This window comes from Palaemon carinicauda, chromosome 4 (assembly GCF_036898095.1).
Source record: "Palaemon carinicauda isolate YSFRI2023 chromosome 4, ASM3689809v2, whole genome shotgun sequence".
NCBI lineage: Eukaryota > Metazoa > Arthropoda > Malacostraca > Decapoda > Palaemonidae > Palaemon > Palaemon carinicauda.
The window spans coordinates 69,102,794-69,127,924 of record NC_090728.1 but is presented as its reverse complement, the minus strand read 5'-3'; the positions used below and the strand labels follow the sequence as shown (position 1 = coordinate 69,127,924).

The 25,131-nt window shown below is 39.6% G+C and overlaps 1 protein-coding gene across 1 annotated transcript in view; it reads right to left on the bottom strand.

Moving 5' to 3' along the window:
- The window catches only part of LOC137639491 (uncharacterized peptidase YuxL-like), a 185,516-nt gene that overhangs the window by 37,146 nt on the left and 123,239 nt on the right, over positions 1-25,131 (bottom strand). Inside the window, exon 14 of the mRNA XM_068371758.1 lies at positions 1,286-1,367. Coding sequence (XP_068227859.1) covers positions 1,286-1,367 — 82 coding nt within the window. The remainder of the gene's footprint in view (positions 1-1,285; positions 1,368-25,131) is intronic.

Sequence of the window (25,131 nt, the reverse complement as noted above, 5' to 3'; positions counted from 1 at the left end):
AGGACCAACAACTAGGCTACGAAGACTAGTGTTGGTCAGCCTAGGCAAATCTTTCGCCAGGCGCACTACTAACGCATCATAACAGAATTCCTAATTAAGCTAAGCAGCTAATTATTAAAGCGCAGGGGGCTGGGAACGTCGCTCTTGCTAACAAATAAATCCTATTCTAGCGAGCGACAGTGTCCATGACGCCTCCAGCAGGCAACAGCTCTTGTATCAAAGATAACTCTTTTAAATACTTTAATTTTAAACAAGAGCCTACATTTATACATAAAAGAAATAGTACTCAACTTATCCGAAGCAGAAGAAGTTGGAGAAAGCATAATATGAGAGTAAATCCAAGATTTTGGTAGAAACACAGGAAAAAACACCGAGTTGTAAAGCTACGCAAAAAGGAATGCAGATGGCGCCAGAATCGGCGCAGGGCATGCTTACGAAACGGGAGAAGAGAGGGCCTTACGAACGGCTCTCCCCTTTTCGTTCTCGTTTTCGTTTTCTTGCCATTTGACCCCTACGAAGTGTTAACTCTATTCGGGGTATAGATTGCTATGAGGCGTGTCAAGAATACGTCCACTGATATTTACGATATCCCTAAGGTCTTTTTTAGGGATACTCGCTCCAGGAGTTAGAATTCTGGGTACCTTAAGGTAAATTCTCTGGGAATATCGCCGTAGTTGTAATATACCCTAGGAAGCTGCCTTTAAGGAACTTCCATCAGGACGACATGGCTTGAGCCCAAAAATCTATTTATAAAAGACGTTTCTGTAACCTCCATTAAGTTTTGCCGAATACAACGTACGATACGAAAAGGAGACATGGCTTTCAGCACAATCAGCAATGAGGAAAAAAAATGACAATAATATGTTGATAATAATAAATCAAAACAATGGCACCTAGTACACGTGAAGATAATACTCAGTACATGTGGAGATAATAAATGAACAGGGATAATATAGCGAACAATGGATTACAACACAGATCACAAAAGTCCGCCATAACTAAACACTCGAGTTTGAAATTGGCAGAGGGGACTACGACTCTAATCTGGGTGGAAGTGAATACGTTACAGTGCAGGTAGTCTCCTGCCATTGTAAACTGGAATGCTGAGTGTTGTATCGGATAGCCTGGGTAATTTCACAATTCATAGTTAGCTAACAATGAGAGATATACCATTTATAAAACTTTATTGTGAACCAGAGCAAGGAGCCTTAATAATAACTATTATTCATCTTTAAAACTTTAAATTGTTTTATTTCATCAATAATATTTCCAAATATAGCCTTACCTTCGAACAAGAGAAATGCTGTAGGTAGACCTTTTCCCTTAACCAATTCATACATTCCACGGGTTTGGCTTGACGGCACTATCTGCAGAAGAAAAAAGAATATATATATATATATATATATATATATATATATATATATATATATATATATATATATATATATATATATATATATATATATATATATATATATATATATATATATATATATATATATATATATATATATATATATATATATATATATATATATATATATATATATATATATATATATATATATATATATATATATATATATATATATATATATATATATATATATATCAGTTAAATGTTGAATGCAGCAGCAATTTTTGTTATTCTTCTCTAGATCCAGCCCATGTTAAAGGATAATGTATATATATATATATATATATATATATATATATATATATATATATATATATATATATATATATATATATATATATATATATATATATATATATATATATACCAAGGCACTTCCCCCAATTTTAGGGAGAAGCCGACACCAAAAGAAAAAAAAGAACAAAAAGGGAACTTTTCCCCTCTTTGCTCCTTCCAGCATGACGAGGGATTCAGCAGAGTTTGGCTGGTACTGCTAGGGTGCCACAGCCCACCCTCCCCCCGTTATTCACCACAAATGAAGTTTCATATGCCGAATTCCCTACCGCTGCTTCCTCAGCAGTCACCAAGGCAACCAGAGGAAGCAGCAGGGCCTACCGGAACTGCGTTACAATTGCTCGCCATTCATTCCTATTTCTAGCACGCTCCCTTGCCTCTCTTACATCTATCAACCTATCACCCTGCGCTTCCCTCGCTCCATCCATTCAACCAAACCTTAGCTTTCCTCTTGTACTTGTCCCATCAACTCTTGCATTCATCACCTTCTCCGGCAGACAGCCACTTTTCATTCTCTCTACATGGATAAACTAACTCAACACATTCATATCCACTCTAGCTTTTCTTACACCCTTTCCCACCCTCACTACTTCGTTCCTAGCCTTACCAAATCGACTTACGCCAGCCATACTCCTCAGATACTGCATCTCGAACACATTCAATTTATGTCTATCCGTCACTTTCATTCCCCACAACTCCGATCCATACATCACAGTTGGTACAATCACTTTCTCATACAGAACTGTCTTTACATTCATTCCTAACCCTGTATTCTTGACCGCTCCCTTCACTGGCCCCAACACTTTACATCCTTCATTCACTCTCTGACGTACATCTGCTTCCACTTCACCATTTGCTGCAACAACAGACCCCAAGTACTTAAACTAATCTACTTCCTCAAGTAACTCTCCATTCAACATGACATTCATCCTAGTGCAACCCTCCCTTCTCGTGCATCTCATAAGCTTACTCTTACCCACATTTACTCTCAACTTCATTCTCTCACATACCCTTCCAAACTCTGTCTCTAATCGACCAAGCTTCTCTTCCGAATCCACAACCAGTACAAAATCATCTGCAATCAACAACTGATTTACCTCGCACTCATGATCGCTCTTGTCTATCAGTTTCAATCATCGGCCAGGCACTCGAGCATTCACCTCTCTTACCACTCCAACAAACACATTGAACAACCATGGTGACATCACACATCCTTGTCACAGCCCCACTCTCACTGGAAACCACTTGCTCACTTCATTTCCTATCCTAACACATGTTTTACTGCCTAGGTAAAATCTCTTCACTGCTTGCTCCAACCTTCCACCAATACCATATAACCTCACTACATTCCACATCAGTTCCCTATAAACTCTATCATACACTTTCTCCAGATCGATAAACGCAACATACACCTCCTTGCCTTTTACTAAATATTTCTCGCATATCTTCTTACTGTAAAAATCAGATTCATATATCCCCTACCTTTTCTAAAACCACCCTGTACTTCTAAGATTGCATTCTCCATTTTATCCTTAATCATATTAATTAGTACTCTACCATACACTTTGCCAACCACACTCACCAAACTAATACCCCTTGAATTACAATACTCATGCATATCACCTTTACCTTTATATAGTGGTACAATGCACGCACACACCCAATCTACTGGTACTATCGCCAACATAAAAAACACATTAAACAATCTAACTAACCACTCATGTACAGTCAAATCCCTTCCTTTAACATCTCAGTCCTCACACCATCCATACTAGGTGCTTTTCCTACTCTCGTTTCATCTAGAGCTCTCTCCAGTCAGCCACTCTCTTTGCCTTGGCTACCTTACATTTTCCTTCCACATTTTTCTCTCTATATCTTTCATACTTCTGTACACTATTACTCTTTAGCCATTCTTCAAATGCCCTCTTTTTCTCTTCCACTTTTATCTTCACTCCTTCATTCCACCCTTCACTACCCTTCTTCATGCTGCCTCCAACAATCCTTTTGTCACACATATCACTTACAATTCCAACAAAGTTTTCTTTTAGTAACTTCCACTCCTCCTCTAAATTACCAGTTTCTCTCACTTTCACTCTTTTACATGCCACTTCTAACCTTTCTTGATATTCACTTTTTACCTCTGGTTTTATTAACTCTTCAACATTCACTACCTTCCTTTTACATCCACCCCCACCCCCCCACTCTATTCACCCACTCTTTTGCAACAACTAATTTTCCTTCAACCAAAAATGATCAGACATACCGCTAGCCAAACCCCTAAACTCGTGCATATCTTTCAATCTTCCAGTCATCCTTCTAGTTATCAACATATTATCGATTAATGCCCGCTCTACCACTGTTCCCATTGTCATTCTTACCAATGTATACTTGTTATTATCTTTCTTTTTGAAAAAAACTACAACTTATTACCAGCTTTTACTCAACACATACCAGACAGTCTCTCACCCCTCTCATTTTCACCTGGTACACCATACTTCCCAATGACACTTTCTACCTCTCTAGCACCCACTCTAGCATTTAAGACATCCATCACTACACGGTTCTTTTTACCCAATCCTTCTACACACCTAGTTGATTCATTCCAGAATTCATTCTGCTCTTCTTCACTTTTTTCACAACCTGGTTCATATGCGCTAACAAAAGCCCAACATTCCTTAACCAACATAGCCCTTACCTACATTAACCTAGATGATACCTCCTTCCATTCCACTACTTTACCTGTCATCCATTCACTCAGCAATGAAGCCCCACCATCTCTTGCTCCTCCCCTTTTGATCCCAGACACTCTACCAGTCACTTCACCAAACATCACTTCACCCTACCCTTTTATCTTGGTCTCACACAAGGCCAATATATCCATCCGTCTATTCCTAAACATATTTCCAATCTCACATCTTTTACTCTATCGTACTACATCCATGCACATTCAGACACCCCAAAACTAGAGTGCGGGGAGCAGTCACTCTCCCTCCAGCTCCTCATCTTTGATATCTCAGAGGAATAAAAATACAGGAGAGGAGGTTCCCAATGCCCTCGTCCCATTCCTTTTAGTCGCCTCTTACGACAAGCAGGGATACATTGGCACTATACTAATTATTGTTATGCCAATTATCATCATCATCATCGTCCTCATCATCATCGTCATCATTATCAGCCAATATTAGTCCACTGCAGGGTAAAGGCCTCGGACATATCGTCTGTTTATGGTCTTTCTATGACACTATACCCACAAATTTTCTTAGCTAGTCAATAGATCATCTTCTCTTCTTTACCTTGCTTCTTTTGCTATCCCTAGTGACCCATTCTGTTATTCTTAATGTCCATCTATTATATGGCATTCTAATTGTATGTCCTGCCCATATCCATTTCTTTTTCTTAAACGTTGTTAGTATATTCTCTACTTTAGTTTCCTCTCATATCACTGTTGCTGTTTTTTATTTCCTAGTGTTATTACTATCATCATTCTTTCATACCCCTTTGAGTTGTAACTAACTTATGTTCTATATAAGGCTCCAAGTTTCTCATGAATAAGTTAGTACTGTTAGAACTACCTGATTAAATAATTTTCGTTTTAAGAGAAAGTGGCATTTTACTTTTCCTTTTATTTACCAAAAGCGCTCCATCCCATGCTTATCCTTCTTTTAATTTTGGACTCATGTCTTGGGAAAACACTTACCGTCTGTCCTGAGTCCGTATAATTATTAACAATCTCTGGATGTTCGTCCATAACCCTTATTTGTGTATCTGTATTTTCATTAAACATTATCTTAGTTTTACTCATGTTAATTTTTAATCCTACATTTCTGCTTTCTCTATTACAAAATCCTAAAGTATTTTGGAATTCCTCCCATGTTTCACTAAATAAAACTATGTCATCTGCAAATCTTAATTAGTTAAGGTATTACACATTTATGTTCATTCCCACATTTTTCTAATCTAAATTCTTAAAAACTCCTAGGTACACTGAATAATTTAGGAAAGATTGGGTCTCGTGTAGACTAACTTTTTACCCAATTGGAATTTTCTCAGTATCATTTTGTAGTTTTAAGATTGCTGTACTTCCTGTATAGACTACTTCAAGTGTTCTAACATAAGACTCACATATTTCTTGTTGATTTTTCCATTGGTTGGTTAATTACATGGATACAGTCAGAATGCCTGCCTGTTTTCTTGGTTGATCAAAATCTAGCTGTCTTTCTATTTGGCTTAAAATGATATCTATAACTATTTTCTAGATTATGGAGAGTCAGCTTAATGGGCGGTAATTTTCAGGTAATTTTTGTCTCTCTTTTTGTGAATTAGTTTAACGATAAAGTTTTCCCAAGCTGTAGGTATAGAGCATTCTTGCAGATATTTTTGGGTAAAGTTCAGCTAACTTTATTAACATGAAATGTCCTCTATCTATTATAAAATAAATTGTTATGCCATCTTCTCCCTCTGCTTTGCCTCTAATGCCTTCTAATGCTTTCTTTACTTCTCCTACGGTTTGTATTTCATACCGGCTCAGGTTTGCATTATTTCTATTAGCAAAAGGTATTTTTTATATCACTATTGTGCAAAATTGTATAGAAATCCTTTCCAATATTTATCACTCCATCTCTGTTGTTGATAATATTTCCATTCTCTTCCTTTGAAGCAAATATCGGTTGGAACCATTTCTAAGTATTGTTTTCATCAATTTGATTCTTCTTCCTTTCTTTGGTGATTCCTAAATTCTGGTCTGATTGTGTTTATGAATGTCTGGATTTTTTAGTTTGTTTATTGTTTTGGATGGTTCTGCTAATTCTATTTCATCTCTCTTGGATCTTACCTTTGTTTCTAATCTTTTCTTCAATAGGTTGTTGGTTTTCTATAATAGGTTGTTGGTGTTTTCTGATAGTGTTCCTTGATCTTGTTTAGCAACTTTTTCACCTATCTCTCGTGCCGATTCCAATAGCAACTTTGTTATATTATAGTTAATTTTTTCTTTACTTGCTTCCATTTTACCATATAACGGGAAATATATATTTCGTATTACTAAACTCATTAGATTTTTCTCTTACTACGGAAGTGTTTATTTTCTTTCTTGAAAACAGATTTTGTTTTTCTTTCTTTACATCCAACAAATTTTACTTTTCATCATTCTATGGTTGCTTGACTTTAACTTGTTTAATACTGTTACATCATCAACTAGATTATTTTTTTCCCTGAGAAAAAAAAAATCTCTTGTGTTTTTCTTTCCTCCATTTGGGCCTCTCCGTGTCCATTTACTATTTTCCTTTTTATGAAAAAAAAGGGGTTCATGATTTCAAGAGTGTTTCTTTTGGCAAATTCTACAACCATGTCTCCTCTTTCATTCCTTGAGCCTACTCCAAATTTACCTAATGCTGATTTTCCTCTCTTCTTTTGACCTACTTGAGCATTGAAATCGCCCCAAACAAATTTAAATTGAGTGTTCTGTTTTTTTCATACATATCTCCAGACCGTCATAAAAAGTTTCTATTTTTTCCTCTGTATGGGATGTTGTTGGTGCATAGATTTGAATGATCTTCAGTTTATACTTTTTATTCCTGGATTTTTTATTCCTGTCATTCTATCACCAATACTGCATAATTCTTCGATGTTATGTGCAAGATTTTTATTAGTAAGAAAACCCACTCCATTTTCTGTTATTTTCATGTCCTTTAAAATCTATAAGATTCCCCAGTTCCTATAATTTGACCCAATCCTATTATATCTTAATTTATTTATTTATTTCAGCTTTTCTAGTGGCACTGACATCGTATGTTGTAGGGTTCAGTTTACAAAGATAGCCTTTCCTAGTTCAGAGATTTACACACATACATACATACATACATACATACATGTATGAATACATACATACATGTATGAATACATACATACAGACACACGCACATATATACATATATATATATATATATATATATATATATATATATATATATATATATATATATATGTATATATATATATATATATGTATGCATGTATATATATATACTGTGTATATATATATATATATATGTATATATATATATATATATATATATATATATATATATATATATATATATATATGTACATATATATATATATATATATATATATATATATATATATATATATATATATATATATATATATATATATATATATATATATATATATGTATATATACTGTATATATATATATATATATATATATATATATATATATATATATATATATATATATATATATATGTGTGTGTGTGTGTGTGTGTGTGTGTGTGTAAGAAAATAAATGCTGTAATTTTGTAAGTATGAAGTGGTGTCTCAGAGAAAAAATAAGGCTATATTAAAAAGTAATAATCATACTCCTAACTGCATACGAGGATGAATTTTGTGTACAAAAATCTTGCAAGTCTCCAAAGCGCTGCACTAATCATGTCGTGTAGGTTACACCGTGCTGCTCCCGATTTCGTTTGGACTCTAATGTTCACCTACATATAACTTTTTACTTTCTTCTCTCCTACATCTCGTAACACTACGATGACAATTTCCTCCTTTCCTTAGCGATCTCCCCATTTCTAAATCCTTTCTTTATTGGAGCAATACAAAAATTTGTCTAAACATTTTCATTAATTCAGCTAGCCTACTCCCAAATATATATATGAACCGACAGCTTTCATTATCCAACCACTACTATTCTAACCGTCACTGTTTCAGTTTCCCGCTTTCCATTTGATTGCATAATCTTACACTTCATTTTATTTATACTCAATATTCTCGTTTTGCAAATCTGCAAACTTTCTCAAACAATCTGATAAAATCATTTGGTTGCACTTCACTATTTTCAATCATCAAAAATTGTACACTTTATTACCACATTTACAGCCCACTGTCCTAATTCACAGTAACTCACTTACATCTAATATCCTATCTTGATTTGTATTACTCCACCCATAATGATTTCAAAAAGGAATGGAGACATAAGGCACCCTTTTCCCAAACACAGTTTTACACCAAACAAGACAATAGTTCTTACAGAGGCTTCACTTTCATCATTATAATTTTTCTTCATGAAAATACTTACTGCACAGTAATCCACAGCACCCTCTATTTTGTCTATGAGTTTTCTATAGCTCCATGTATGCAACGACAGTTTTTCCTTTTGTACTGAAACAACTATTAAATAATAATTACACACACTTATTCCACTTATTTATTTCAAAATACATTGCTTTTCATTTACCATTTTTTCTTTCATCGTCTCACTTTCTCAATCAATATCTTACCATGTAGGCTACTATTGTAAGAGAACTAAGTAATATAATACCTAATAATTCTTAATCACTTTTACTCGTTTACAAAGGATATATTATTATTTGTGGTGTTACTAACAAATTGGTATTGTATTCTCTAACCAAAGCAAAATACTGACTACAGAAATGAATATGCCTCATACCTCCTCAGTTCTACAGTGTGGGGTCATTGTCTCATTGATCACGTGGGCAATTCAAGTATAGATGTAGGACTTAGAAACTTGATTCAAGTTGGGCTAACCTAACCTTCTAGGTTAACAACCTAAAAATTGTTCTTTTCCCTTTCCATACACTTCCACCCACTAACATGAAACAATCATGCCATGCCTTCATTATTCTAGATATAAATAACTATACACTAACTCTCACATTCTCCTACATCAAAATCTTGCATGTCCCGTCAGATTAACAAGACTGCTCATTTCCCTCTCCTTGCCCCATTTCTCTAGACAATACTCCCCTTCATTGACTTTTCATCCCAGCTCTCCGTTGGCTCACACCACGCTTCCCCCTGATCTCATGATCACCTCACATTCTTGCAGGCATACACACAACCATCATGCAACCTCTTAGTATTAGTAACCCTTCATTTAAACCTAGTATTCCACAGCCTTGATATCCATATCACGGTCATCAATCAAAGAACTCTACTGTCGTTTTCTGTGTAATCCTCACACAGGCACCTTCCCCTCTTTATACTCTACCTCACTTGTGTTATCCTCCGAAAAGTCCATAATTTCTTTCACACCTAGGATGTGTTGTGGAACACCGTTCACCGAGATATTATTCAGAGTGAATATTTTTCATCCTACCTAATCCCCATTAGGTTGTACATCAGGCATTGGATGGTTTCAACCATAACTCATCACTGCTATATGTACATTAAATCTATATGTATTGTGTTACAAGATCTGCATTAAATATTATTTTTAAATATTCTTGTAAAAATAAAAATACTGTAAGTCGTAAACATCATTGTATTCTACAACAAAGAGTTTCTAGATACTTCAATGCCAGCCGTCTGACGAGTCCTACAGGAAGATTCGAGAGTGGGTCGCTGGCATGGTGTTGCAATAATGCTAATTCTGTACACTCCAGAATTCTCTAGAGAAAACGGATCCCAATATAAAAGATGGGTGATGAGTTAGAAGACAGACATGACTGAACACTGCTCGTTTGTGGAGGCATTTCAGCTACACCTGCTGTAACCCAGAATTTTGTATCAACTTTTAAAATTTACAACAGAATAATATTTTGAAGGAGATAAAGAAACCTTGAAACCTATTCATCAGAAGCTATGTTCCTGCATATCAAGTTTTATATCCAAAACTAAGCATTGTCATTCATCTGTCTCTCAGTTCATTGAAAATTTATGAAGTCAAGACCTACATCTCTGTAAGAACGTTCGTATACTACTTGCTTGGTTGTTAGATTGTCCAGCCTTGTGCTGGACATGGGCTCTTGTGTTGGCAGCCCATAGACGTATACTATTTTTTTATATACTAATATTTAGTTTGGTGTGCTGCAAGTATTCTGTGGACCTTGTATAATATTGTAAATACTTATGTTAAATCTTAAACATAGCTATTGTTTATGTATGCTGGCTATTATTTTCATTTCTGGTTACTGTTTTTCTATTTTTGGTGAACCATTAATGTAGATTTTACATAATCTATGGTGTGTAATAGTTGATCGCAACAATCAATTCAATAGATTTTACATAACCTACGTTGTGTATAATAACTGAGCGTAACAATCACCAAGCTTAATAGTTACAGGTGCATCAAACTCTGTATCCACAAATTCTAAACTAGGGTGTCTCCACTCGTACTGGAACAATAACTGTTGAGGCACAGATCCCTCATCACTGTCCCAATCTTGGTAACATGTTATATCAGAACACTGCTTCCATTTAGGTGACCTTCTGTCTCTCAGCTATGACCTTGATTGTTCTGTGATGCCTTTCAATAATTACTGTTTCCACTTGTCATATATGTTGCCCTGATGTTCTGCCTACCAAGCTCCCTCCTGAGAGCTTCAGAACAGAAAGCAGCACTGTTGTCAATCAGCACCTCATCCCTTGGCCCTCTCTCCAGGAACAATCCATCCAGCACACCAGCAATTTCAGACATCTCCAACTGCAGCTCCCTAAAAATCCCCACTCTACCCAGCCCGCAATCAATCATGGAAAGATATGGGATGCATCATATCTAATGGCCAGCCTTATTCAATTTGTTTTTGCCTGAATCTTCCCTTGTGATACCAGCATAAATCTTTCTACCCAGGAAGATGGTCCAGTCTGCCCCCTTATGGTGCATATGATATTTCCTGTAGATGCAGTGCTGCAGCACAACAAACCCTAATCCCTTTGTCTCCATACTCCTCTGACACTCCTAACCATGCCTTCTTTACCTTGTTCCTTTTCAAGGGTAGGAATGAAACAGTTAGCTGCAACTGGAATTTCTTACACCGAATAGTCTGGCCTATTTTTTACACATTCTCGTCTTTCCTCATACACCTGACAACAATGAAATTACCAAACACTTCTTCGCTAAAGGGGCTAATTACTGTGCTGTAATTGTTCAGTTGCTACTTTCTTCTTGGTAAGGGAAGAAGAGACTCTTTAGCTATGGTAAGTAGCTCTTCTAGGAGATGGACACTCCTAAATCAAACCATTGTTCTCCAGTCTTGGGTAGTGCCATAGCCCTGTACCATGGTCTTCCAATCTCTTGAGTTAGAATCTCTTGCTTAAGGGTACACTCGTGTACACTATTCTATCTTATTTTTTTTCTTTTCCTCGTTCTTGTTTTTTGAAATGGTGTGTTGGGCAGGCTTAATATAAAGGCCATGGATGCCTAGTGGTTTATCAACAGGTTGTCTTTTCCTTATCTCATTCTTTTTCTTTTAAAAAACATCCTTACTGTCCTCCCTTCAGTTGAAGTGGCTATCCTGGAGGGTATTTAGCCTTGCAGGGTTTATCAGGTCCATGTTGACCAGTTTTTCCGACTTTTTTCTATAGTCTATGGGTTTGATCAATAACTTTATTTATATTTCTATACATATTGTTTTTGTTATCATTCTTGTTAATTTGGTTTTCAAGTTGGATGTATATTTTTTATTACCACTAAATCTTATGCTCTCTGGAACAGCATGTCCTAGTCAATGTCGTCTACTCTATTGCAATATTCAGGGTCTTCATGCAAATATTCAAGGCCTTACAGTTGCATTCAGACAGTATGATATTCTTTTGTGCTCAGAAATTCTTGTTCCTAATATGAGGCACTCATCTGAGCTCCTTATAACTGGTTTTAAGAAGCCAATAATGTTGAAACATGATACCATCCCTCGGTCCAGGGGAATGGCGCTGTATATTAGGACTGAGTATCATGCTTCTCATAAGGCCTGTTATGAATGTGGATGTCATTAGATTCAGGTAATAAAAGTTTGTGGGAGGCATAACAACTTCTGTTTGTGTTTGATCTAATGGAATCCTGACATGGATGATTCTATCTCCGATTGCCTTCTTACCATTATGGCTAAGATACAAGAAGATGATAGAAAGGCCTCTTTTGTCTTTGTTGGTGATTTCAATTCTCACCATAGAGAGTGGTTAAATTCTGTTTCTCCGACCGATTGCCATGGCTTAAGAGCTTTAGACTTTGCCTCTGAATCAGGCTGTGAACAAATTCATAAGTGAAGCTACTCACAGGTCTAGTAACTGATTGGACCTCGTACACATTGACTCCCCTGCTTTATAACATATAAGGTGGGTTCTCCAGTTGGGACATCTGATCAGGCCTTGATTTCATTAATAATGCAGACTGAGCAGCCTGTCCCTGGTGTATCATACTCATATAAGGCTTATATAAAATCTCAAACAGACTGGAAAGGGATTTTGCATGATCTTTTGTGCTTGAATTGGTCACAATTATATGGTAGTGTTGATCCTGTTGTCCCTTTGAATTAGAACCTAGTCAGCATAATTAATATGTGTATCCCTTCTCGTGTACCAAGGTACTGAGTGAAGGACAAACCATGGTTCAATGATATTGTAGACGTGCTTATTTGGAGAAGCATGAGGCCTATCATCTTTGGAAGGGTAACAGATCAGATCTGACCTGGAATAACTATACTCATCTTAGAGCTTTTGCTCTGAGAATTTATGCTTTAACAGAAAAGGAATACAATTTAACCATAAAAGAAATCCTTTCTGGTACAACCCAGGAGCATAAGTGGTGGACTACTCTTAAATCTGCACTCTTTGGTGTAGATGCAAATGTTCCTCCTTTAGTTAAACCAGATGGGTCTGTCACTCACTGTCCAAAGGAAAAGGCCACTATTTTGGCAGATGTGTTTGACAGTAAGCAGAGTAATGAGAAACTCGAACTTCCTCATTCCTGTTTTCCTGAGACTAAACTAACTAGTTTAGCTTTCAGATCTCGTGAAATTAAAGCTCTCTTGATGGACCTTGATGCTTATGGAGGTGTTGACCCAAATGGTATTTTTCCTTTGTTTTTATAAAGACTGCAGATTTCTTAGCTCCAAAGTTATCTGTTATTTTGCACAAGTTAGTAAGAAGGGGAGCTTTTAGCACTTTTTGGAGAATTGTTAATGGTACTCCACTATGTAAATGTGTTTGTGGTAGCTCAAGTCCAACTGATTACCGTCCAATTTCAATGCCTCCCATATTATTTAAAGTTTTTGAACATCTTTTGGTAAAACATCTTAATAGGTTTGCTGAACGTAATCATCTGTTCCCTAGTTTGCAATTTAGTTTTCGTAAAGGTCTTGGAGTATGTGATGCCCTTCTTACAGTCTCCAATGCTGTACAGAAATCCCTTGATTGTGATCGGGAAGTTCATATGATTGGCCTTGATTTTAGTGCCGCGTTTGACCGTGTCAATCATGGTGCTCTTGTTTTCAAACTTAAACAGTTGGGAGTGGGTGGGTCGTTTCTTAGCATCATTATTGAATTTTTAAGTAATAGATCACAAAGACTTGTTGTTGATGGGCACCACAGTGAGTATAGGCATGTGATATCTGGTGTTCCTCAGGGTAGTATTCTTGGTCCATTACTTTTCGTACTATATACACGTGACATGTGGTATGGTATAGAAAACAAGCTTGTTGCATATGCAGATGATGCTACTCTCTTTGCATTAATTCCATCTCCTGAATGTAGATCTGGAGTTGTTGAATCCCCTAATAGAGATCTATCTAAAATTAGTGTATGATGCAAATTATTGGGGAAGAAGTGGCTCCTCAACATCTAGATCTCAGCATTGATAATATTTCTTTAACTTTGCATGACTTAAAATTTTAGGTGTGATTCTCGACAGCAAATTTAATTTTGAGAAACACATTAGCTCTGCGTCTTCTTCAATTGTACAAAAAATTGGCTAATCAAGAAAGTCTTTCAAGATTTTTGGTGATAAATCTATTCTGAATAAGTGTTTTAATTCTTTCATTCTACCTGGTTTCGATTATTGTTCTCCTGTCTGGTCTTCAGCTGCTGATTCTCATCTTAATTTGTTGGACAGGAACTTACGGTCGATTAAATTTCTTATTCCTGATCTAGATATTAATCTTTGGCACTGTCGTTCAATTAGTTCATTATGCTTGTTGCATAAAATTTTTTATCATTCTAACCAACCTTTACATTCAGACCTTCCCGAACAGTTCCATCCTATTCATAATACTAGGTTTGCATTTAATTCTAATAGTCAGGCCCTCTCCATCATGAGGCTTAATACTACACATTACTCTAGAAGTTTTATTCCAGCTGTGACCAAGTTGTAGAATGAGCTTCCTAATAGGATAGTTGAATCAGTAGAACTTCATAAGTTCAAACTTGCAGCAAATGTTTTTATGTTAAACAGGCTGACATAAGTCTTTTTTGTAGTTTATATATGAAATATCTGTTTTGGTGTTGTTAGTGTTTTTAAAATATTTTATTTTAATTGTTCATTACTTCTTATACCGTTTATTTATTTCCTTATTTCCTTTTCTCACTGGGCTATTTTTCCCTGTTGGGAGCCCTTAGCTTATAGCATCCTGCTTTTCCTTTTAGGGTTGTAGCTCAGCTAGTGATAATAATAATAATAATAATAATAATAATAATAATAATAATAATAATAATAATAATATCTCTCCAAGGATTCCCAGTCAATGTTTTATGATCATCTCCGATGCCCACTTCGTATATTCCCTCTTTTTGCTTTGGTCCTCAACTTCACCTAACTGAGCATAGTGACCAAGTCCATTCGAAACTCAAAATTGCCCAGTCCCCATTTCAACGTTAGGCTGATACCCTTCAGTACCACATCTTACTCTGCTAAATTGATAGACCACTATCATCTATTCCTCTCAACCATGCAGCATCATTCACAATTTCATCCCATCTCCAGCCTGTTAACAACTATTAGAGTTATACCACACTACTCCAGTTTTCTTTTTCTGCACATACTGCTTCACTCTCTTTTAAGTCTCATTCTTCGCCATCCCCACTACCAGGTGGATTATTGCCATCAACCTTTCAACGGCTCTATACTCCCATTTACCTTCCTCCTCTTTCTTTATATAGTCACATGCTGTTCTACATCATCCAGAGCAGGTAGTGGCCCATCATCACTCCACATATTGAGAACAACTCCTTCTTACTTAAGTAGTTGTGAACTTCCGGGACTTCATTCCCTCTCACGGACACAAGTTTCTCTGTATTGTCCTTGCTCAACCTCAGTCTCAGAACAGATCTGTTGTTCAAGCTCTATGGTGGTTTTTGGTTGCCTCAAAATTTCACTAATGTTCCATGAATTCTTTTGCCATCCTACCATTTGATCGGCCAGAATGTCATCGCTATACAAGTTGGTACTGAACTTCACTTTCCCAATCTTCCCCAGTATCGTCTTGAGTACTACTGACATGATATGCAGTGCTGAGTTTAGCCTAAATCCCATTGTCATTAGACAATAATTTTACCCTTCTACTTTACCAGCTAATATTTTCAAGTTTTTTTTTTTTTTCGATACACGGAGGTACAGGTAGGCTGATTTCAGGTCAACAATGACGGTGGCCCCTGTCGTCTGTCTCCACTAACGTAGGGTTTTAAATGCCCACTCAGGTTGCATTACAAGTCAACATGACCACTAATTTACCCCTCCTCTGCCCTTTCCCTTTAACACTGCTCCCCTTCAGCCCCTCTTTATACTGACTCTCCCTTGGTTCACACCACATTCTTCTTATCCATTAGTTCGAAAACATTCCAGACATAACCTTGCAAAGCTATGTCAACTATACAGTCCCTCTTTTAACACTGTGCTGCATCATACCCCTTGCAATCCCATTAACTTCTACAAAGCATTTTTAGATTCATAATATCCCCTTCCACTGTATATCATTTATAAATAGGGCTTTCTTCTATTCTCTACATTCAAAACCTTTTCAAAATACTCACTTCATGAGTACAAGAATGCAATTTCTTTACGCCAACTTTTTTATTTTTGAAGATATCTATAAAGATATTATACATTTACCTCCCCAAAGAACAAATCTCTTTTCTCCCTAATGTAGTTGCCCAGATTTGCCCCGAAACTTTTACTATACCTTACCTTTTTGCTACAGTGTCTATTTATCTTGTGTCTTCTTTATTTTCCTTCATTAACTTCCTTTTAGTTCTTTAACTGCACTGAGGCCAATTTCCTTTAGTTAATTCACTATATATAGTTTCCAAACTTCCTTTATTTTCCACTTCTATTGCCCTTCCCTACTCTACTATACGTACAACCCCTCCCTGCCGTTTGCGTGATCCCAAAAGATAATTTTGTATACCACTCATAAACCCAAGAATTAAAATGTTTTTAATCAAATCAAGACCATTTTAAAAAAATTTCTTTTTATAAGCTATTTGCCCTTTTTATCAAAAGACACGCCCTAAGCCCATTCATGTGATATCGCAACCAGGATAACAGGAAGCAGCTGCAAAAGCTAGCCATGTCGTCCTGATGGAAGGTTCCTTTAAGTAGCTTCCTAGGGTATATTTGACTACAATAATATTCCCAGAGAATTTACTTTGTTTACAGAATATCCCTAACTTTACCTTTTAGGGATATTGCATAATATCAGAGGACGTATTCTTGACACGCCACATAGCTATCTTCACCCAGAATAGTGTTTACGCTTTGAGGGGGAAAAGTGGCAAAAACGAAGGGGAGCCGTTAATAAGGTACCGCTCCTCCGCTACTGTTTTGAGTATCTAGATGACGTCATCATCGCCGCCATGTTTATTCCTTGTAGCGTTAAGCGAGGTGCTACAGATACAGTACTTTCGGGAAGGGTCCTGTCAAGCCCTTTTCATGAAAAGGAGGGCAGGTCCATCAGGACGACATGGCTATCTCACCCAAAAATAGAGTTTTTGCTTCGCTTAAAATCCGTTTTTTTGGGCTCAGGCCATGTTGTCCTGATGGAAGTTTACCAGAGCATTAATGTATCTGTGGATTTCTTATTGTGCCTTAACCTCAAGACAAAATTTCCTTGGTCACTCAGACCTAGAGACATATGACGTTACCGTTATACGTCCTTTCTTCTAATCATGAACTATGTTAGTGCTTCCTGCCTCCTACAGGGAAGAGTCATGCCAGACTCAGGAAAAGTCTCGAGGTGTGCATATTTCATATGAATGAACCTAGCAACAAGACGCATATATCGGTCTCATTGTATACCCCATCAATCATAGTTTGTATACTCAATACGAACAAATGTTTGTATAAGCCATTGTCACCTCCCCGGGCATGCAGGTCTAGCTGTATGCAAGGACAAACAGATTTATATCCGTGTAGAAACAAATGTTTGTATAGGCCAGTATCACATCCAAAGCATACAAGGTTAGTCGTATGCAAAGACAGACAGGTTTGTATCTGTGTAGAAACCAGGTATGTACACACAGAAAGAAGGTTTATTTACATAAAGGAACAAGTTACACAGTTGTTCTCTTACTTATATGCAGATAAAAAAGGGGGATCATAAATAATGCTTGTACACATCTTTTTTTATTTGTATTTGGGGCGAAATAAGACGCAAATACTAATTTCAACATACATTTTATAGTAACATACAAAATGTTTGTTAATCATAGTAAGCATAAATTATACAGGCAATTTCAGAAATACTTGTTTCATCTGAAGAGGAAACGATTATAATGCCACCAGACTGAAAATTTCATAAATTTTCTTATATACATTTTTGTAATTGGCTGTCTTTCAACACTTGTGTAAAAAACACACGGCACACGTGTTAACTCTTTATGCAATTCTTCACCTTTAGTATCTGGGACAGTCCATAGTGTCATCTTGGTGACACTTCACTTTACGTGTTGTGCCGTAAGGTGTCAACACGCACACCCTGCACATAACAGTCCCAATTAATTCACTATTACTCGCAGCATTGAGCGACAGGTTTTAGAACACTACCTGCCGCCACCACAAATTTCTTAATCTCTTGCACTTGCTTCGTGTATTGTTTGAAAAACACTCTGGATGACTTCCATCCAGTATACGAGCGAAGACGTTCAAAATCCATGTACTGGAAAAAATTCAGAGACGAAGCAATTTTTCTCAGATCGTGACCTGCGGGTGTATGGTCTGGATCCGCTTTGCGAATGAAGTAGGTGATCTTTGCCCTTAGTTGTTTTAGAGACAAATTTGAGCCTGATGTTTCTCCTTTAAAGAGCTGTCTTGCCCCAAAGTCTGAAGTTCTATGAAGATAGACCTTTAGGCACTCTACTGGACACAGCGAGACATCTTCCTTCAGAGGGCAGATTCTTCAGGGACCCCACCTTTTGGTAGGTAGCTCGTTTTTAGCGAGAAACGTTGAGTCAGGAAAAAGATTCAGTTCTTCCCCTTCTGTGAACTGAATATGGCCCTCATCTCTAGAAAGGGCCACTATTTCACTCACTCTGGCCCCCGAGGCTAGAGCAATTAAGAATATAACTTTTTGGGTCAAATCTTTCAGATAGCAGTTCTCATTGTCCATTGTTGATGCAAAGTGAAGAACCTTATCCAAGGACCACAAGATGGGCCTCGGAGGTGCTGCAGGACTAAGCCTAGCACAAGCCTTAGGAATCTTGTTAAAGATATCGTTAGAGAAGTCTACTTGGAAGGCGTACAGTAAAGGACTAGCCAAGGCAGATTTACACGTTGTTATCGTATTGGCTGCTAAACCTTGTTCATGAAGATGAATAAAGAAGGATAAACAGAAATCTGTTGAGGTCTCCTTTGGGTTCTTTGCCTTGACAAACGCCACCCATTTCTTCCAAGACAACTCATATTGTCTTTTGGTAGATTTAGACTTATATTCTTCAAAAAAAATTTTACTGGCTCTCGAAATCCCGAATCTTTTCTTAACTGCTAAGGAGAGAAAATCATGAGATGAAGGTTTCGGGTTTTCTGTGATGAAGCGAAGACAGTCGACTTCTGCACTCGTTGAAACAGTGCTGGGTCCGGCAATGGGACCAGCCTCAGCCGCAGTTCTAATACTAGAGGGAACCAGCTTGTTGAGGACTTTCAACAGAAGGTTGGATGGAGGGAACAGGTAAATCCTGGACCATCTGTTCCAATCGAGGGACATCGCGTCCACTGCTTCCGCTAGAGGGTCCTTGTATGGGGCCACGTAACGAGGTAGTTTCTTGTTGTCGCTCGTCGCGAAGAGGTCAATCTGCAGTTCTGGGACTTGACTTAAGATGAAGGAGAACGATCCTGCGTCTAGGGACCACTCTGACTCTATCGGCGTGAGCCTGGATAGAGCATCTTCCGTCACATTGCGGAACCCTTGGAGGTGAACTGCTGATAAGTGCCATCTCTTCTTTTCCGCTAAACGGAAGATGGCCAACATCACTTGGTTGATTTGGGGCGATCTCAAACCTTGATGATTCAGACATCTCATTATCACCTCGCTGTCTAGGACCAGTTTTATGTGGGTCAAGCAGCGAGGAGCCAATTTCTTCAGTATAAGGAAAACTGCCATGGCTTCCAGAATGTTGATGTGGAAGGTCTTGAATAGATCGGACCAGGTTCCTTGGACTTTCCGTTGGTGAGAGTGACCTCTCCTTCCTTCCTTTGAAGCATCTGTGTGGATGATGACTGAAGGTGGAGGTGGTTGTAAGGGTACCGATTTCTTCAGGTGCTTGGCCTCCGACCACGGCTTGAGAAGTGATCTAGTCGAGTCGGTGTTGGTCTTCTTAGATCTCTTTGAGCGTTTGATGCGTATCTTCTCCAGACTCCTGTTGCCTCCCTTAATTGTGCTCTTAGCACCGGGTATGTCAATCATGCAAACTGAAGGGAGCCCAGCACTCTCCCCTGTTGGCGTCTTGATATATGACCGGATTTCAGAAGTCTCTTGACAGATCCTGCTATCTCTCTCCTCTTCTTTGATGGAATGGAGAGACGGTGTGACTATAAGTTCCAATGTATTCCAAGCCATTGAAACTTCTGAGCTGGCGATAGGTGAGACTTTTTGATGTTGTTCTTGAATCCCAGATGTTCCAGGAACTGGATCACTTTATTGGAGGCTTGCATGCATTCTGTCTCGGATGCTGCCCACACCAGCCAATCGTCCAAGTAAGCTACCACCTAAACACCTTTCAGGCGTAGTTGATGAACGACTGCATTTGCAAGCTTCGTGAAGATCCTTGGGGCTGTGTTTAGCCCGAAGGGCATGGCTCTGAAGACGTATTTTTTTTTCCGTAGCCTGAATCCTAGGTAGGAGGTAAGTTGGCGATTGATTGGAATATGCCAATAGGCATCTGCTATGTCTATGGAGACCGTGTATGGCTTTTTGAGCAACAGGGTCCTTATGTGTTGAAGGGTCAACATCCTGAACTTGTAGTTTACTATGAACTTGTTGAGTGGCGACAAGTCCAAAATGACTCTGAGTTTGTCTGGGTCCTTCTTGGGAACAAAAAACAGCCTTCCTTGGAATTTGATAGACTTTGCCCTCTTTATTACTCTTTTGCTCAAGAGTTCTCGGATGTATTCTTCCAGAACGGGGGTGGAGTGTTGGAAGAATTGAGGGAATGATGGTGGAGCTGTGTTCCAGCTCCAACCTAGTCTGTTCTTGATCAGACTGTGGGCCCAGGGATCGAAGGTCCAATGATCTTAAAATGAGTATAGTCTTCCTCCTACCAGAAGCATCTCATTTCTGTTGTTGTCTGGAGGACTTGCCTCCTTGACTGCGTCCTCCCCTATTTCCTCTTCCTCGTGAGGGGCGTCTAGAGGAACCTCCAAATGTTCCTCTCCTTTCGGCCGAAAGGTAGTAGACTGTCTCTCAAAGGCTGGAGTAAATGCTGGTGACTGTGTCACCACTTGCTGGGGTACCTACAGGTAGGTGGGTTGAGGTTGTGCCACCACCTGGGGCACCGCGGTTGCGGGAAGTTGCTGTTGCTTTTGTTGTCTGGCGGGGCGAGAGGGCAACCTTGGCCTCTTTGTCTTCCTTTTTGGTTGGGGACCCTCATCTTTATTACTCTTTTGCTCAAGAGTTCTCGGATGTATTCTTCCAGAACGGGGGTGGAGTGTTGGAAGAATTGAGGGAATGATGGTGGAGCTGTGTTCCAGCTCCAACCTAGTCCGTTCTTGATCAGACTGTGGGCCCAGGGATCGAAGGTCCAATGATCTTGAAATGAGTATAGTCTTCCTCCTACCAGAAGCATCTCATTTCTGTTTTTGTCTGGAGGACTTGCCTCCTTGACCGCATCCTCCCCTATTTCCTCTTCCTCTTGAGGGGCGTCTAGAGGAACCTCCAAATGTTCCTCTCCTTTCGGCCGAAAGGTAGTAGACTGTCTCTCAAAGGCTGGAGTAAATGCTGGTGACTGTGTCACCACTTGCTGAGGTACCAACTGGTAGGTGGGTTGAGGTTGTGCCACCACCTGGGGCACCGCAGTTGCGGGAAGTTGCTGTTGCTTTTGTTGTCTGGCGGGGCGAGAGGGCAACCTTGGCCTCTTTGTCTTCCTTTTTGGTTGGGGACCCTCATCCAGGGAAGACTTCCTTTTTTGTGACAAGCCCCACTTTTGGAGAAGGTTCCTATTCTCCGTGGCGGCCTTGTCGACTACTTCCTTGACCATTTCGGTCAGGAAGAGGTCCTTTCCCCAGATACTGGACGATATTAGCTTCCTGGGTTCGTGTCTCACCGCAGCCGAGGCGAACACGATCTCCCTACAAGCCCTTCTTGCTTAAATGAAGCCTTATAGGTCTTTCGTTACAGTGGCCAAATGTGTTTTGGCTACAACCATAAACATATCCGGGTTCTGAGGCTCGCTTGACATTGTCTCCAAGGTAGTCTGGAGGGACATAGAAGCGGCAAGCCTTTCTTTAATCTCTTGCTCTCTGCGCAAGAGAAACTCTGACAACTTAGGGAGGTTCTCGCCGAACTGGCATCCAGCAATATCTGCCTCCAATTTCCTGACTGAGAAGGTAAGATGTACTTCCTTCCAGTCCTTCTGGCTCATAGGCAAAGCTAGGGATAAAGGTCTACACTCCTCGAGTGTAGGGCAAGGTTTCCCTGCTTCTATTGCCTTCAATACAGCCTTGTACCCTTTTTCCATGAAGGGAAAGGCCCAGGTAGATGAAGCAAGAAAGGAAGGATGTTTTTTACTCAGAGCCAGCACCTTTGAATCGGTGAAGCCCCTTTCCTTCAAAGTACTAGTCAACAAAGCCTGTGCTTTGGAATGGTAAAAAATTATGACCTCTTTTGGCTCTGTCTCTTCCCTAGATGCTGGCTCCGTCTTCAGATGGACGAAGCAGTCTGGATAAGACTCCAAGCTGGGCCAAATTTCCACATCCTCGATGGGGACTGATCCCAGCTTTTCAGAGCTTAAAATCTTCCCGTTTGTCATAAGCACGTACTCGGCATGCCTCCACGGGTTTACATCTGAACATAAAGGAAGTTCCTTCACGTTGAGTCTCTTGTGAGACCCAAGGGATGTTCCAAGTTGGCGTATATCCAACCTCAACGAGGCTTCTTTTTCAGCGTTCTGTTTATGCATCTGCTCCATAATTGCCATAATGGAAGACAGAGTCTTCCTTATGTCATCAGATGGAGGAGCAGATGTCAAGGTTACTGGTTCTAGGGCAGGAACCGACGAAACCGAAACCGTTTCGGCTTCTTCCTCCTCGGTATCAGGAGCCAAAGTTGACTCCTCTTCTTGACCTCCTGCAACAAGGTTCTTCTTAGTGTCTTCTGACACTTCTGACATCCTGTCGTCTAGTTGGATGTCCTTCATCGCGTTCGAGACATCCGACTCTATGGGTCTCTGGAAGCAAGGTATCTCTGGGTGAGGTTGTGGTATAACAGCATCCTTAGATGCTCTAGGGAAAAGAAAGGCCCGCATCCTTTCATTTGGATGGTAAGGCCCCGTGGTGTTCTTTTGGAAACCACGGACCCATCTACACAGCTTCTCCCTTGCTGCATCCCTTGACTCCGCTGACTGGGGGGTCATCGAAAGCCTCAGTAACCAAGGTTTTGCAAATGTTACATACCTGGGGGTCCCAATATTTCAGAGGTCCCTTGGTGATTGAACAGCGTGAGTGCGTCCTGCACACCTCATGGCCGCAGAAGCTCTTGCTCCGCACGTTGCAGAAGACGCTTTTACACTTAGGGTGGTCTTCCTGTAAAGAGAGGAAACTAAAATGAGTATACGGTGGTTCATCTCACTGGATAAACTATACAAGTATTATAATTAGTATTTTTTTTTCTTTTTTTGCATATAGCTTAGGATAGATAAGCTACAAATGAAATAGGAAAGACACATACATGTGCTTCCTGCCTAGCCAATTGCTGTGACCTCCCTCAAAATTATATGTCATTCTATTTTGGAAAACCCATCGGAAGATTTCTATCCTGTGAGGATAGGTAAGTGTAACTTAATCTAGCTCCCAATGGTTTAAGATTGAGGATCGTTATCACTGATCAGTTATTATTGTATAGAAAGAACTTCCTTTCTTTATATTATATGGTCTCAACAATTGGCTGCGCATGACAACACAGAGTATGTTGGAAAAAATTAGGCTATTGTATAATATATACTGTAGTTTTCTGTTTGCAGTATGATCTATATTTCAAACATACTGGCTACTGTATAGTCATATACTGTAGTTCCGGCCGGCATGTTGCCGGCAAGGCTAGTACCAGGGTACAGTTCAGTCGATGTACTGTCGGCTGTGGTGGGGGCCGGCGAAATGCTGGCCACTGGAAGACCGCAGGCCGCCGGAAGACCGCCAGCCTCCGGAAAACCGCCGGCTGTCGGCACACTAGGCCAGCCGGCGAACTAGATATGTATACGGCAGTCGGCAGTCTCCCCGGCTGTCGGCAGTCTCCCCGGCTGTCGGCAGTCTCCCCGGCTGTCGGCAGTCTCCCCGGCTGTCGGCAGTCTCCCCGGCTGTCGGCAGCTTGCTTGCTGCCGGCATGTTGCCGGCTGTCAGCCTACTAGGCCAGCCAGCGACCTGCCAGTCCGTGTAGTGGCCTTCAATCTGAATTCGGCCGGCTCTTTGCCTGCCAAGTCAGTTGTGCCGGCGGCTCTTAGGCTACCAGCATGCAAGTCTAGACAGCGCACTGCTGGCTAGGGAATAGCTGCCGGTAGATTAGAACCCAGCGGCACTAGCCAATAGAGAGAAAGAAAGCATGGAGTGAAGGATAGTGTAAGAGCTCTGCCTTACTGCCTTCTTCCAGAATGAGGGTTCAAATGGAAGGGGAGAATGTATTATTCAGGCTTCCACCCATCCACAACTATTGCCGGTCTCTGCCGGCCACAGGTTATGAATGGCAGTCCAATAGAGGACTGCTGAAGAACACTCTACAACAGCAAAGGGATCTATTGCCAGCAGCCGGCCCAGCCGGCCCAACTCTCCCGGAGCACTATGTTTGTAAGGGAGAGCTGAGTGACTATGACACTACAGACAGAAGCTCGAGCCAGCCCCACAACCTGCCGACAATCGGCGCGATTGTAGGACGACGGCCAAAGGTTTGTGATGGCTAGGCCATCACTAAAGGACAGAGTGGGGAGGGGTGAGGGCCCTATGGGGTGTGGAAGGAGCCGGCAGGGTTGCCGGTCCT